We start from the raw sequence: 17,047 nt of genomic DNA, 5'->3' as shown, positions 1-17,047 counted from the left end.
AGTCTAATAGAGTTTGCCTTAAAACCAGCTTAGTATCAAGATTTAATACTAAACTAATTACGAAAACGACTGCCGTCTGCACTTTGTTTTTGAGTTATTTAGGAAATATTATGTGCATGTCAGCCTACTCCTCATTTTCTTCTTCACGTTTAGAAAATAGATGATGATTCCAAGTGAGAGTGGAGAGTTCGAACTACTTCGAACCCTAGTATAGTTATGTGTAGACAAAGACAACATTAGCTGTAAGTATATCACTCACGGTGTTGTGGATTTATTCAGTAATAAATAATCACGTACACAATTCGCGCGTATTCCTATTTATCTCTTCTCCGCACCTCATGGCGACCCTGCCTTACAGAAAGTGGCAAGCGAGTCTTAATAAATATTTTGGTCACAGGTCGGCCACGCCATGCACTCCATGCTGGCTCGCGCGCGCCACCAGCACGTCTCTGGAACACGCTGCCCCACCGACCTGGCCGAGCTTCCCAGCGTGCTCATGGAGTACTTCGCCAGTGACCCGCAGGTACCCGTGTCCGCTACACGCGTGTCACCCGTGCTACACGCGCCACCGACCTGGCCGAGCTGCCCAGCGTGCTCATGGAGTACTTCGCCAGTGACCCGCAGGTACCCGTGTCCGCTACACGCGTGTCACCCGTGCTACACGCGCCACCGACCTGGCCGAGCTGCCCAGCGTGCTCATGGAGTACTTCGCCAGTGACCCGCAGGTACCCGTGTCCGCTACACGCGTGTCACCCGTGCTACACGCGCCGCCGATCTGGCCGAGCTGCCCAGCGTGCTCATGGAGTACTTCGCCAGTGACCCGCAGGTACCCGTGTCCGCTACACGCGTGTCACCCGTGCTACACGCGCCGCCGATCTGGCCGAGCTGCCCAGCGTGCTCATGGAGTACTTCGCCAGTGACCCGCAGGTACCCGTGTCCGCTACACGCGTGTCACCCGTGCTACACGCCCCACCGACCTGGCCGAGCTGCCCAGCGTGCTCATGGAGTACTTCGCCAGTGACCCGCAGGTACCCGTGTCCGCTACACGCGTGTCACCCGTGCTACACGCCCCACCGACCTGGCCGAGCTGCCCAGCGTGCTCATGGAGTACTTCGCCAGTGACCCGCAGGTACCCGTGTCCGCTACACGCGTGTCACCCGTGCTACACGCGCCACTGACCTGGCCGAGCTGCCCAGCGTGCTCATGGAGTACTTCGCCAGTGACCCGCAGGTACCCGTGTCCGCTACACGCGTGTCACCCGTGCTACACGCGCCGCCGATCTGGCCGAGCTGCCCAGCGTGCTCATGGAGTACTTCGCCAGTGACCCGCAGGTACCCGTGTCCGCTACACGCGTGTCACCCGTGCTACACGCCCCACCGACCTGGCCGAGCTGCCCAGCGTGCTCATGGAGTACTTCGCCAGTGACCCGCAGGTACCCGTGTCCGCTACACGCGTGTCACCCGTGCTACACGCCCCACCGACCTGGCCGAGCTGCCCAGCGTGCTCATGGAGTACTTCGCCAGTGACCCGCAGGTACCCGTGTCCGCTACACGCGTGTCACCCGTGCTACACGCGCCGCCGATCTGGCCGAGCTGCCCAGCGTGCTCATGGAGTACTTCGCCAGTGACCCGCAGGTACCCGTGTCCGCTACACGCGTGTCACCCGTGCTACACGCGCCGCCGATCTGGCCGAGCTGCCCAGCGTGCTCATGGAGTACTTCGCCAGTGACCCGCAGGTACCCGTGTCCGCTACACGCGTGTCACCCGTGCTACACGCCCCACCGACCTGGCCGAGCTGCCCAGCGTGCTCATGGAGTACTTCGCCAGTGACCCGCAGGTACCCGTGTCCGCTACACGCGTGTCACCCGTGCTACACGCCCCACCGACGTGGCCGAGCTGCCCAGCGTGCTCATGGAGTACTTCGCCAGTGACCCGCAGGTACCCGTGTCCGCTACACGCGTGTCACCCGTGCTACACGCGCCGCCGATCTGGCCGAGCTGCCCAGCGTGCTCATGGAGTACTTCGCCAGTGACCCGCAGGTACCCGTGTCCGCTACACGCGTGTCACCCGTGCTACACGCCCCACCGACCTGGCCGAGCTGCCCAGCGTGCTCATGGAGTACTTCGCCAGTGACCCGCAGGTACCCGTGTCCGCTACACGCGTGTCACCCGTGCTACACGCCCCACCGACCTGGCCGAGCTGCCCAGCGTGCTCATGGAGTACTTCGCCAGTGACCCGCAGGTACCCGTGTCCGCTACACGCGTGTCACCCGTGCTACACGCCCCACCGACCTGGCCGAGCTGCCCAGCGTGCTCATGGAGTACTTCGCCAGTGACCCGCAGGTACCCGTGTCCGCTACACGCGTGTCACCCGTGCTCAGGGTTGGGCAGTATTTCAAATACATGTATTTGAAATACTCGTTTAAAATACAAATACGTATTTTGTATTTGTATTTCAAATACTGCTTGGTTAAGTATTTTGTATTTGATATTTCAAATACCTAGATACATATATTTAGTATTTTGTATTTGAAATACTCAAGGCTATAAAATACATTTGCACAAAATACATTTCTGAACAGTTTTTAACTGTGTGATAGTTTGATAGTCCCTTTAGGAGACTGTGATATATTAAAAACGGCAACACTGTCAAGTGTCAACGTCAAATGCCACTGTCACTACTGTCAGCGACAAGTGCCACATCACTTTGGTAGTTGATTTCGCGGTACTGTGTTCATGACATTTTTGTTACTACTGCCACTACTCTGGATACATTCACTCGCCAACTACACGGAACTTATCGGACAATACTTTTAGGAATTTGGTTTTTATGAAAGGGAATTCTTTATTCAATTCATAAAAACCAAGTTTCAGTAACAAAACACGTTACATTATATCTAGCAAGTCAATTGGGCATTTTCAAAAATTGGGACCCAAAATTAGTGAAAGTTTTTAACAAAAATTAACTCGATGTCAGTTTTGTGACAACAATTAAGAATAAAATTCGTCTAAAAACCAACTTTTTTCATGCTTTAAATGTAGATTATTGCTCATAGTTTATGTAATTAACAGAAAAGCCATATATTTTTTTTTAAATTTCATGCTTAATTGTCGTCACAAAACTGACATCGAGTTAATTTTTGTTAACAACTTACTAATTTTGGGTCCCAATTTTTGAAAATGCCCAATTACAGGTCATTGCTAAACCAAGTCATGCAACATGTTAAAATTAAGCTTATAAAATAAAGTATATTGATATTCGTATAAGAAGTATATACATTATTTTTCATCAGTAAATTCATTAATTAAATAGAAGGGGTGACATTGAAAGAAACGTTTAAGTTTATTTTTAAATTCTGTGCATGCCTACTAGGGTGGTCCACATTTGTATGGAAGTAAAATAAATATGACTAATCCTTTCTCCACATGGTTCCCTTTGTTCTATTATGAATTAGTAGTTTATGTACCAAATTTTAACCCATTTGCTCATTATTTACAGGTTGCTCAAGATACATTTAAAATTGGATATCTCCTATAATAAAATAAAAACCGAAATAATTAAAACATTGCAAACTGCCCGGTTCATGTTTTATTTAGCTCTAATGGAATAGGGAAAAATATAATTAAACCATTAAAATACCTCCATGTAAGATTTTTTCTTTAGTCAAGTTCATTTCATACATTTCAGTATGGCATTATTGCTTTATTTTGAGCGACCTCTAAATAAAGTCTGATTGTTCTCAAAATTGGTTGACATGATTTTAATAAGTTTTCGTGTAGAAATAACCATGTGGAGCTCAAACAATAAAAAAAATTTTTTTTTGGACCACCCTAATGCCTACCTATAAGTATTGTCTGTTAATTTCATAAGTAGATCCTGTTATCTTGGCGCGTTGATATTGTTTTTACATTGAATGTTTTTTTTTTTCACCACACCAACTGTTGAAGACTCTCTTTATTCTTCGAAAACAGATAGCAAAATTGCAATTTAATTCATACAAATTTAAGACATCAAGTTAAAATTGCTGCTGCTTGCTGGTAGAATTTACCTATAAATGAAATATTTTTTATTAAACATGATATCAAATCATAATATTAATACCATCTAACTTAGGATATGATATCCTGGATATCAAGTTAAAATTTATATGAAATTATTATACTTTTGAACTGCAAAATCGTACAACTTTCTCATCCGTAAACCTTTACCAGATGGTGTGGTTAAAGTATTTTGTATTTTAAATACATTTTTAGAAACGCTATATTTTGTATTTGAAATACATTTTTTTAATCACTATATTTTGTATTTTGTATTTGAAATACCCGTCACCAAAGTATTTAGTATTTTATATTTGAAATACATTTCCAAATGTAATTTGTATTTTGTATTTGAAATACTATTGGCCAGTATTTTGCCCAACCCTGCCCGTGCTACACGCCCCACCGACCTGGCCGAGCTGCCCAGTGTGCTCATGGAGTACTTCGCCAGTGACCCGCAGGTACCCGTGTCCGCTACACGCGTGTCACCCGTGCTACACGCCCCACCGACCTGGCCGAGCTGCCCAGCGTGCTCATGGAGTACTTCGCCAGTGACCCGCAGGTACCCGTGTCCGCTACACGCGTGTCACCCGTGCTACACGCCCCACCGACCTGGCCGAGCTGCCCAGCGTGCTCATGGAGTACTTCGCCAGTGACCCGCAGGTACCCGTGTCCGCTACACGCGTGTCACCCGTGCTACACGCGCCGCCGACCTGGCCGAGCTGCCCAGCGTGCTCATGGAGTACTTCGCCAGTGACCCGCAGGTACCCGTGTCCGCTACACGCGTGTCACCCGTGCTACACGCGCCACCGACCTGGCCGAGCTGCCCAGCGTGCTCATGGAGTACTTCGCCAGTGACCCGCAGGTACCCGTGTCCGCTACACGCGTGTCACCCGTGCTACACGCGCCACCGACCTGGCCGAGCTGCCCAGCGTGCTCATGGAGTACTTCGCCAGTGACCCGCAGGTACCCGTGTCCGCTACACGCGTGTCACCCGTGCTACACGCGCCACCGACCTGGCCGAGCTGCCCAGCGTGCTCATGGAGTACTTCGCCAGTGACCCGCAGGTACCCGTGTCCGCAGTGCTTGGCAATGACTCCGCCAACGTCAAAGTTAAGGAAGACACGTGTTTCATAAAGACAATTGGCCGATGAGCCCTACATTTTTCAAATTTGACGCGTTTTTTAGTGCCAATGCCAAGATTTGGTTGACCTTGCACTCTAATAAATTATTACATAAGAGACCAGGTACGCTCGCGCAACGAGCATAGTCCAAGTGGTAATGTTTGATTCTACCTGCGTTGTGTATAAATGTACAAAATGTGAATGTTTTGTTTACGCGCTCACTTAGTTAATAAGCATTTTGTTTTAAATGATATGTTACTCAGTACTCACACAAGTGAATTGTAATTCTTCTGAGAAATAAAGATCTTTAAACCTAAACATAATATGGCCATATAATTTCAGGTGGTCCGGCGTTTCGCGCGCCACTTCCAAACCCGGGAAGCGATGCCGGAACACATGCTGCAGCGGCTCTGCGCCTCCAAACACCTCTTCGGGGCCCAGGAGATGCAGCTACAGGTGATCCAACATTATTTACTTACTTACTTAAGAGGGCTTTGGTGTTAAAAATAGTGAAATCGCAATCAAACGCTCGATCATACCGTGCGTGGTATCAAATTAAAGGGCTTTGCGAGCAGTTTATAAATATATATCACATTATAGGACTTTTTCTACTTGGTCTAACAAAATATGAGAAAATGTCCAAAAGTGGTAATTATTGTACCGGTGTTGGATGAGTTTTAAGTATGTGTGAGTGAATAAAGTGAAGATAAATAAGTTATGTTATAAGTGCAAATCGTGTTGTTTACGTGAATGGACAAGTAAATACTGCAATATGTGTACTAACGAACAGTTAATTCGTGTTTTGGAAGAAACAGCGAAATTATTAAGGAAAACTGAATCTAATTTGAAGAAATGTCCCAAACAACGTTTAACTAAAGGCTACTTAGAATCGCGTCTACAGTGTATCGAAACTTATTGGAAAACATTTACATCGACGCATACACAGCTGGTACAGAATACTACGATACAAGAGCGCGGCGAGATGCAGTACTTTCTTAAGGAAGAATATTATATCGTGGAGGAGTTATACCTATGTTTACAAGGCGATATCAAGGACGCGCTCGCTGCTGCCGCTCCCACACATGTGCAAGGAACAAGTTCGCTGGATGTCTCGATGTTCGAAGCTGTGCAGCACCACGTCAAGTTACCTGCTATTGTTTTACCGGTGTTTTCTAATAACTATGAAGAGTGGCCGACGTTCCATGATTTGTTTACATCGTTAGTACATAACAACACGAGTCTCAGTAAGGTTCAGAAATTGCACTATTTAAAGTCAAGCATCGCTGGTGAGGCCGCTGCCTTATTGAAGCATGTTACAATTACGGAACAAAATTATGAGTTAGCATGGGAGACTTTAAAACAAAGGTATGGTAATAAAAGGTTAATTGTGAACTCCCTATTAAAGAGATTGTTTAATCAGAAGAAGAGTACCACTCAAACATCTAGTCAAATCAAAAATGTATTGGACACTACGACGCAATGTTTGAATGATTTACAAAATCTACAAGTTAAGGTGAATGAGTGGGATCCGTTCATAATATACCTAGTAGTGAACAGGCTCGACAACGAAACACACAAGGATTGGGAGGAGCACGCCTACAATTTAAATGCTGACCAGTTACCCAAATGGAATGATTTAAAAAAGTACCTCGAGTCGAAGTTTCGCACGTTAGAACTGGTTAACCCTGTCACTGCTACCATACCTAAAGAAACTAAATCAATTAAGGAAAAGTCTTACCACGTGTCAACGTCAACGAAAAGCTGTGTTTTATGTAGGGGTGAACACACCTTATGTCACTGTGAAGATTTTACAAAAATGTCACCTGTGGAGAGAATAGACTATGTGAAGAAAACAAACTTATGTTTCAACTGTCTCCTACCAGGACATTCTGCATCACGATGTCGTCTTTCCTTCACATGTCGTATATGCAAAAAGAGACATCACACCATGATACACCAAGCGCAGAATACGGAGTCAGTCAAAACCCAAGCTCACCACAGTCACCTGACACACGAAGAAGAAGACCCGCAGAATAATGAAGAAGTGGAAGAGGTAGAAATTTCATGTAACTTTACCTGCAATAAATCTAAAGGCCTGCTAGCGACGGCAATGATATCAATAAAGGATGATGAAGGTCACGTGACTCCACTTCGCTGCTTAATCGATCCGGGGTCTGAATCAAGCTTTTTAAGCGAACGCGTAGCACAAGCGCTGCGAGTCAAGAGGTCACCTGTCAAAGGAATTGTCACTGGGGTCGGCGACCTCCAAGTGAAGATCAACAGCGTAACACATGTACAAGTATTGTCAAATCAAGATGACAGTTTTCAGCTAGATGTCAAAGCTTATATAATGCCCTCGAAGCTAACATCACAACTACCATCAAGGAAGATTAAGTATGACCCACAAGTCTGGTCACACTTACAAGGGCTCACTCTGGCTGATCCTAAGTTCCATCAGCCAGGGCGAGTAGACATGTTACTTGGTGTAAAAGTGTATGCACAAATACTAGAAGGAAGAGTCAAAAAGGGTCCACCTGGCACTCCATGCGCCCAAGAAACAAGCCTAGGTTGGATAATATTCGGAGATGTAGAAGATACAGCAGACACTTTACAAGAAAACATAGTTGTGATGCATCATCACGTCAACGTGGATGACATGGTAAAGGCATTTTGGGAGATAGATACTACAGATACAAAGAAGAGTCTCACAAGCGAAGAAGAAAAGGATGAAACGATTTACAAGGAGACGCATACAAGAGACGAAGAAGGAAGACACATAGGCTCGTCACTATTCAAAAATGAAGAACTACTATCTCCAAAGAGACAAACAAGAGACATCGCTAGGCTGAGACTGAAACAACATGAAAGAAGATTCAAAAGAGATGCTAATCTAAAAAATGCAAATGTTAAGGCTATAGAAGAATATCCGAAACTAAACTACATTGAAGAAGAAGAAAAAGTTAACAAAGAGGCAGTATACTTACCATTTCACGAGGTAATAAAAGAAGAAAAGGAAACTAGAAAAACGAGAAACGCTTTCAATGCTTCTAAGGGCTCTAATGTTGTATCCTTGAACAACGGGCTCTTATTTGGCCCACATCTACAGGACGACATGCGAAACCTTGTCATGAAATGGCTGGAACAAATAAGCGAAGCAACCTGCTTACCTACCAGTAAGATGCACGCGTGGATGGACGCTATACTTGTGTTGTCCTGGCTGTATGAAGATCCTGCAAGATGGCAACCATTCAAACGAAATAGAGTTATAGCTATACAAGGAATAACCTCAAACCAATGGTATCACGCGGGCACTACGGAGAACCTTCCTGATATTGTATCCAGAGGGATACCGCTAAGTGAACTGAAGAGCTGCTCCTTCTGTTGTCAAGGGCCGCAGTGGCTGAAACATAAGAATACACAGTTAGAACATCGAACAATAGAAGAGACAGTCCTGGAAATGAGAGAGGTTACAATGCAAGTTAATCTAAATATATATGAAAATATAGAAGCCTTACCTGAGAAGTTTGATGAACATGATACTTTACCTGACTTGCGGAAGTCCATAGTATACACCAGAAGATTCTTGACGTACCTGAAAGAGAAAAACACAAACACAGAAAAGGCAAGAAAAAGAGTGAGCACTAAGAACAAGTTAGGAACTTTAAACCCTTACCTTGACGCAAACGAGATCCTCAGGGTGGGCGGTGGATTGTGCCACTCCGAGTTAGATGAAGAACGAAAGCATCGTATTATTTTAGGCAAATGTCACTTTACTTACTTCATCATGCACGGTGCTCACCGAAGAACCTTACATGGGCGATATCAGCTGACACTGACTTATATAATGTCGAAGTACCTACTGGTATTAAGAGTGAAAAGTTTACTCATAACTTACCTCAGAAAATGTCTTAAATGTGCAAGACATAACGCCACTACTAGCGATCAGCTGATGAGAGATTTGCCTAAACAAGGAGTAACACTGGCTAAACCATTTCTGAACAGCGGTGTTGACATTGCCGGACCGTTTCATATTTTGATGTCCAAGGGCCGAGGGCGCGGATAACATAACCAGTGTAAACAGTGTTAAATTAAAAGTGGCGGTTATAAAAAGAAAGAACAATTACTAAATTGTGTCTTATGTCCGTTGATACAGAATCTTAAATGGATATTTTATATGTTTTATTAAGATTATGCACTTGAATCTTAAATTTCTTAATACTCCAATTTAAATTAATTTTGCATGCAACTAAATTTCAATTTTCTTTTAATGCGTCTATGTAACTAAAGTACTTATGTAATTGTATAACTTTTAGTAACTCAACTTTACCTTACATGCCTATACCTACCTACCTATTTGTGTACCTAATACTCTCTCATACTTGCTTTTCGTTACTATACATAGTGTTATAGTTTGTCTTTGTCAATGCAATTGCATGCATTTCTGTAATTGTAGGTAATCGTACAATTTGTTATAGTTAAATACTATGTACAATTTTGTAGATGAGTTGTATCTATACCTATGTAATGTTAAAAAAGGGCGATGCCCTTTTGGTGGGCGGTATGTTGGATGAGTTTTAAGTATGTGTGAGTGCGCCTGTCAATGTATGCATGTATGTGTCATAATCCAGTCGCAAATAAATCTTCAAACAGTTCACACGTCTTATATCTTCTAAAAACCCCTACATACGAAAATCAACCTTATTACAAACAACAACCGGTGAAGGCTCGTTTTCAAAAAATTGGCAAAAATCAATAATAGCAATTTATAATCACTAAGGCATAACAGCAATTTAAGTAAACGTTGCAGATTAATTTAGTACAAAACTTACTTCGATGTGATGTAGATTTTCAAAGAAATTGTCACTTAATTTTAGGTAATTTCTGAAAAAAATTGAATTCGCCTTAGGCTAGTTTAATCTTTTTCAAAAACTTAAAATAAAAATCTAGTCTGAAATGATTGTGGTACAGGATATACGAATTATAAATTTACCCGTTTTAATATTCAAAATTGTCCAAATTTTACAAATAAGATCGACTGATTCAGCTCTATACGTGCGTTTTTCTAAACGTGCATTAGAGAAAAATTCATAATTAATTTAGTGAGTTAGTTTTCAAAAATCCAGTCTTATAAAAATCAAGACAATAAGATGCTCTAACTGGAACTTGAATTAAATAAATCTATTGGATAACGGAAAGTGTAGTATTTCACCGACTAAAACTATTAATTTTACATTCTTTTGACATTTTTTTTTAAAGCAGCCTTAAAGTGACGGGTTGCCAGCCCATACCACAATTATTCACACTTTTTATATATTGAGCTACGTCATACATCCGCGTTTTACAGCTGCGTTCGTGACCAACAAAATGGTCCCGACGGAAGACCAGCGCGGGCCCTCGGGTTAGCATTTATGCTGAGTCGGGACCATTCCGTGGTAACTTATATGTTTTATTTTCTTTTCTATTATTTGCTGTTTCTGTACTTGTATTTTTTGTAGTTATCACGAAAACATAATTGATTGATTGATTGAATTAAATTAATATTAAGGAGGAAAGGAGGTGGCGAAAATCTTAACCCTTCACCACACTGGCAACAGATTGAACCCTTTAAAAAACCGGTCAAGAGCGTGTCGGGCCACGCTCAGTGTAGGGTTCCGTAGTTTTCTCAAAAACTACTAAACCTATCAAGTTCAAAACAATTTTCCTAGAAAGTCTTTATAAAGTTCGACTTTAGTGATTTTTTTCATATTTTTTAAACATATGGTTCAAAGTTAGAGGGGGGGGACGCACTTTTTTTTCCTTTAGGAGCGATTATTTCCGAAAATATTAATATTATCAAAAAACAATCTTAGTAAACCCTTATTCATTTTTAAATACCTATCCAACAATATATCACACGTTGGGGTTACAATGAAAAAAAATATCAGCCCCCACTTTAGGTACATGTAGGGGGGTACCCTAATAAAACATTTTTTTCCATTTTTTATTTTTGCACTTTGTTGGCGTGATTGATATACATATTGGTACCAACTTTCAGCTTTCTAGTACTAACGGTTACTGAGATTATCCGCGGACGGACGGACGGACGGACGGACAGACAGACAGACATGGCGAAGCTATAAGGGTTCCTAGTTGACTACGGAACCCTAAAAAAGCCTTGTTAGAGCTACAGCGGCTCCGCGAGTCTGCGCCTCCAACACCTGTTCGGGCCCATTTTTGTGTTTGTTGGTGTTTGTGGCAAATACTTTGTGTAAGGCTGAGTTTAAAACAGCAAGTTATTGCTGCAAGTTTTGAGACGCAACTATATGTAAGAGTGAGTGGCAAATATCTCTTTCTTGCATATACTTCTGTCTCAAAACTTGCAGCAATAACTTACACGTCTAAACGAACTCTAACGGCTCAGCCACGACATTAATCTAAGCGCGACAGCGGTGAGCGGCGGTCGTACATTGAAGCGAGACACAGTGATGGGACTTTTCATTCGCACGTATGGCTGCCGCTCACCGCTATCGCGCTTAGACCAATGTCGTGGCTGAGCCGTAAGGCCTAAGTGGACGACCGGAGCGGATCGTTCGGTGGGACGGGAGAGCATGCGTACGTTATATATGCAGCGTCGACTAAGGACACTTCAATTGTTTGACATGCACGCCCAATATGTGCTCATATTTCAATATGCACTCATGCCTTACGCGTATGGAGCTATAAAATATCCATAGCTGGATTATGCGTCTAAGAGACACCTACCTTGTACTATGATCACGCGTTAAATTGTACTGTACTTGTACAGGTGTTCTACTCGGCACTGGACCAACGGTACCACGGCGCAGGCGCGTCGCACGGCGGCCGCACGACCGCCGTGCTACAAGAAGTACAGAAACAATACTACGGGCTGCCCTACGTGCCGGACACGGTAAGCATTACGCAAATGGAGAATCCCACGAAATATAGGACGACTACCGTTGTCCCGTACAAAAGTGAATTTTCTGCAAGTTGGCTGGTATAAGAGGAGATTTTTCTAAGATAGAATTATGCAAAACAAAAAACCGGCCAAGAGCGTGTCGGGCCACGCTCAGTGTAGGGTTCCGTAGTTTTCCGTATTTTTCTCAAAAACTACTGAACCTATCAAGTTCAAAACAATTTTCCTAGAAAGTTTTTATAAAGTTCTACTTTTGTGATTTTTTTCATATTTTTAATACATATGGCTCAAAAGTTAGAGGGGGTGGGGGACACACTTTTTTTTTATTTAGGAGCGATTAATTACGAAAATATTAATATTATCAAAAAACGATTTCAATCAATCCCCACTTTACATGTAGGGGGGGTACCCTAACAAAACATTTTTTAACACGCTTTTATTAGGTCGTCGTGTATGTAACTAACTATGTAATGGAATCTGCGGAGGCTAATTTAACCATCTTCCAAGGATCGTAGCGTAATGAAAATTGGCAGCTATATGTAGTTCCGATGACAATACAATAATATGGTACTGTTGAGCTGATCTGATGATGGAGTCGGAAGATATGAACTGGAACTACATGATGGAACATCGTATCATAGCCGTTTTTGGGTTTCTTAGAAAAGTCTTGTAATGAACTTTGACTACAATTAGGTTTCAAGGTCTGATGATGAAGCCGAAAGATATGAACTGGAACTACATGATGGAACATCGTATCATAGCTGTTTTTGGGTTTCTTAGAAAAGTCTTGTAATGAACTTTGACTACGATTAGGTTTCAAGGTCTGATGATGGAGCCGGAAGATATGAACTGGAACTACATGATGGAACATCGTATCATAGCTGTTTTTGGGCTTCTTAGGAAAGTCTTGTAATGAACTTTGACTACAATTAGGTTTCAAGGTCGGATGATGGAGCCGGAAGATATGAGCTGGAACTACATGATGGAACATCGTGTCATAGCTGTTTTTGGGCTTCTTAGAAAAGTCTTGTAATGAACTTTGACTACGATTAGGTTTCAAGGTCTGATGATGGAGCCGGAAGATATGAACTGGAACTACATGATGGAACATTGTATCATAGCTGTTTTTGGGCTTCTTAGAAAAGTCTTGTAATGAACTTTGACTACGATCAGGTTTCAAGGTCTGATGATGGAGCCGGAAGATATGAACTGGGACTACATGATGGAACATCGTATCATAGCTGTTTTTGGGCTTCTTAGAAAAGTCTTGTAATGAACTATGACTACGATTAGGTTTCAAGGCCTGATGATGGTGCCGGAAGATAAGAACAGAAAAAGGGGGGGGCTCGAGGGGGAAGCATGAAAGAGAGGATCAACGTAGTATTTAAAAAAGTTGGGTTAGCGTTTTCTTGTGACCTTTCAGAGCAAACCAGGGGGGGCTCGGGGGCGAAGCCCCCGCATGAAAGAAAGACCAACGTAGTATTTAAGATAAGTTGGGTTAGCGTTTTCTTGTGATCTTTAAGAGCAAACAAAGGGGGCTCGGGGCGAAGCCCCCGCATAAAAAAAAAAGATTAACGTAGTATTTAAAATAAGTTGGGATTGCGTTTTCTTGTGACCTTTCAGAGCGAACAAAGGGGGCTCGGGGGCGAAGCCCCCGCATGAAAGAAAGATCAACGTAGTATTTAAGATAAGTTGGGTTAGCGTTTACTTGTGACCTTTAAGAGCAAACAAAGGGGGGCTCGGGGGGCGAAGCCCCCCGCATAAAAGAAAGATTAACCTAGTATTTAAAATAAGTTGGGATCGCGTTTTCTTGTGACCTTTCAGAGCAAACAAAGGAGGGCTCGGGGGGCGAAGCCCACCGCATGAAAGAAAGATCAACGTAGTATTTAAGATAAGTTGGGTTAGCGTTTTCTTGTGACCTTTAAGAGCAAACAAAGGGGGCTCGGGGGCGACGCCCCCGCATAAAAGAAAGATCAACGTTGTATTTAAAATAAGTTGGGTTAAGTTTTCTTGTGATCCTTAAGAGTAAAGAAAAGGGGGCCTCGGGGGCGAAGCCCCTCGAATGAAAGAAAGATCAACGAAGTATTTAGAATAAGTTGGGTTAGCGTTTTCTTGTGACCTTTAAGAGCAAACAAAGGGGGCTCGGGGGCGAAGCCCCCGCATGAAAGAAAGATCAACGTAGTATTTAAGATCAGTTGGGTTAGCGTTTTCTTGTGACCTTTAAGTGCAAACAAAGGGGGCTCGGGGGCGAAGCCCCCGCATAAAAGAAAGATTAACGTAGTATTTAAAATAACTTGGGTTAGCGTTTTCTTGTGACCTTTCAGAGCAAACAAAGGGGGCTCGGGGGCGAAGCCCCCGCATGAAAGAAAGATCAACGTAGTATTTAAGATAAGTTGGGTTAGCGTTTTCTTGTGACCTTTAAGAGCAAACAAAGGGGGCTCGGGGGCGAAGCCCCCGCATGAAAGAAAGATCAACGTAGTATTTAAGATCAGTTGGGTTAGCGTTTTCTTGTGACCTTTAAGTGCAAACAAAGGGGGGCTCGGGGGCAAAGCCCCCGCATAAAAGAAAGATTAACGTAGTATTTAAAATAAGTTGGGTTAGCGTTTTCTTGTGACCTTTCAGAGCAAACAAAGGGGGCTCGGGGGCGAAGCCCCCGCATGAAAGAAAGATCAACGTAGTATTTAAGATAAGTTGGGTTAGCGTTTTCTTGTGACCTTTAAGAGCAAACAAAGGGGGGCTCGGGGGGCGAAGCCCCCCGCATAAAATAAAGATTAACGTAGTATTTAAAATAAGTTGGGATAGCGTTTTCTTGTGACCTTTCAGAGTAAACAAAGGGGGGCTCGGGGCGCGAGGCCCCCCGCATAAAAGAAAAATCAGCGTTGTATTTAAAATAAGCTGGGTTAAGTTTTCTTGTGATCCTTAAGAGTAAAGAAAAGGGGGCCTCGGGGGGCGAAGCCCCTCGAATGAAAGAAAGATCAACGAAGTATTTAGAACAAGTTGGGTTAGCGTTTTCTTGTGACCTTTAAGAGCAAACAAAGGGGGGCTCGGGGGGCGAAGCCCCCGCATAAAAGAAAGATCAACGTAGTATTTAAGATCAGTTGGGCTAGCGTTTTCTTGTGACCTTTAAGTGCAAACAAAGGGGGGCTCGGGGGGCGAAGCCCCCGCATAAAAGAAAGATTAACGTAGTATTTATAATAAGTTGGGTTAGCGTTTTCTTGTGACCTTTCAGAGCAAACAAAGGGGGCTCGGGGGGCGAAGCCCCCCGCATGAAAGAAAGATCAACGTAGTATTTAAGATAAGTTGGGTTAGCGTTTTCTTGTGACCTTTAAGAGCAAACAAAGGGGGGCTCGGGGGGCGAAGCCCCCCGCATAGAAGAAAAATTAACGTAGTATTTAAAATAAGTTGGGTTAGCGTTTTCTTGTGACCTTTCAGAGCAAACAAAGGGGGGCTCGGGGGCGAAGCCCGCTGCATAAAAGATAGATCAACGTTGTATTTAAAATAAGTTGGGTTAAGGTTTTCTTGTGATCCTTAAGAGTAAAGAAAAGGGGGGCTCGGAGGGCGAAGCCCCCCGCATGAAAGAAAGATCAACGTAGTATTTAGAATAAGTTGGGTTAGCGTTTTCTTGTGACCTTTAAGAGCAAACAAAGGGGTGCTCGGGGGCTTCCGCATAAAAGAAAGATAAACGTTGTATTTAAAATAAGTTGTGTTAGGGTTTTCTTGTCACCCTTAAGAGTAACGAAAAGGGGGCTCGGGGGCGAAGCCCCCCGCATAAAAGGAAGATTAACGTAGTATTTAAAATAAGTTGGGTTAGCGTTTTCTTGTGACCTTTAAGAGCAAACAAAGGGGGGCTTGGGGGGCGAAGCCCCCGCATAAAAGAAAGATCAACGTTGTATTTAAAATAAGTTGGGTAATGGTTTTCCTGTGACCCTTAAGAGTAAAGAAAAGGGGGGCTCGGAGGGCGAAGCCCCCCGCATAAAAGAAAGATCAACGTAGTATTTAAGATCAGTTGGGCTAGCGTTTTCTTGTGACCTTTAAGTGCAAACAAAGGGGGGCTCGGGGGGCGAAGCCCCCCGCATAAAAGAAAGATTAACGTAGTATTTATAATAAGTTGGGTTAGCGTTTTCTTGTGACCTTTCAGAGCAAACAAAGGGGGCTCGGGGGCGAAGCCCCCCGCATGAAAGAAAGATCAACGTAGTATTTAAGATAAGTTGGGTTAGCGTTTTCTTGTGACCTTTAAGAGCAAACAAAGGGGGGCTCGGGGGGCGAAGCCCCCCGCATAGAAGAAAAATTAATGTAGTATTTAAAATAAGTTGGGTTAGCGTTTTCTTGTGACCTTTCAGAGCAAACAAAGGGGGGCTCGGGGGCGAAGCCCCTGCATAAAAGATAGATCAACGTTGTATTTAAAATAAGTTGGGTTAAGGTTTTCTTGTGATCCTTAAGAGTAAAGAAAAGGGGGGCTCGGAGGGCGAAGCCCCCCGCATGAAAGAAAGATCAACGTAGTATTTAGAATAAGTTGGGTTAGCGTTTTCTTGTGACCTTTAAGAGCAAACAAAGGGGTGCTCGGGGGGCTTCCGCATAAAAGAAAGATAAACGTTGTATTTAAAATAAGTTGTGTTAGGGTTTTCTTGTCACCCTTAAGAGTAACGAAAAGGGGGGCTCGGGGGGCGAAGCCCCCCGCATAAAAGGAAGATTAACGTAGTATTTAAAATAAGTTGGGTTAGCGTTTTCTTGTGACCTTTAAGAGCAAACAAAGGGGGGCTTGGGGAGCGAAGCCCCCCGCATAAAAGAAAGATCAACGTTGTATTTAAAATAAGTTGGGTAATGGTTTTCCTGTGACCCTTAAGAGCAAATAAAGGGGGGTTCGGCAAAAAAGAAATACTTAAATTTTGTTTGAATTAGTTGAAATGTGACAATATTTTCTAATCGAGTCAAACAAAATCCCACTAGCTGAGAGCTTCAAAACAATACATGTAT

General features: G+C 43.5%; 1 protein-coding gene across 1 annotated transcript in view; it reads left to right on the top strand.

Annotated features, from left to right (window-relative positions):
* Positions 1-17,047, top strand: part of LOC125225281 (mitochondrial intermediate peptidase) — a 43,438-nt gene that overhangs the window by 21,920 nt on the left and 4,471 nt on the right. The window contains 3 exon segments of the mRNA XM_048128908.1: positions 398-523; positions 5,503-5,616; positions 11,945-12,067. Coding sequence (XP_047984865.1) covers positions 398-523; positions 5,503-5,616; positions 11,945-12,067 — 363 coding nt within the window.

This window comes from Leguminivora glycinivorella, chromosome 4 (assembly GCF_023078275.1).
Source record: "Leguminivora glycinivorella isolate SPB_JAAS2020 chromosome 4, LegGlyc_1.1, whole genome shotgun sequence".
NCBI lineage: Eukaryota > Metazoa > Arthropoda > Insecta > Lepidoptera > Tortricidae > Leguminivora > Leguminivora glycinivorella.
This window is presented reverse-complemented; position numbering and strand designations above follow the sequence as displayed.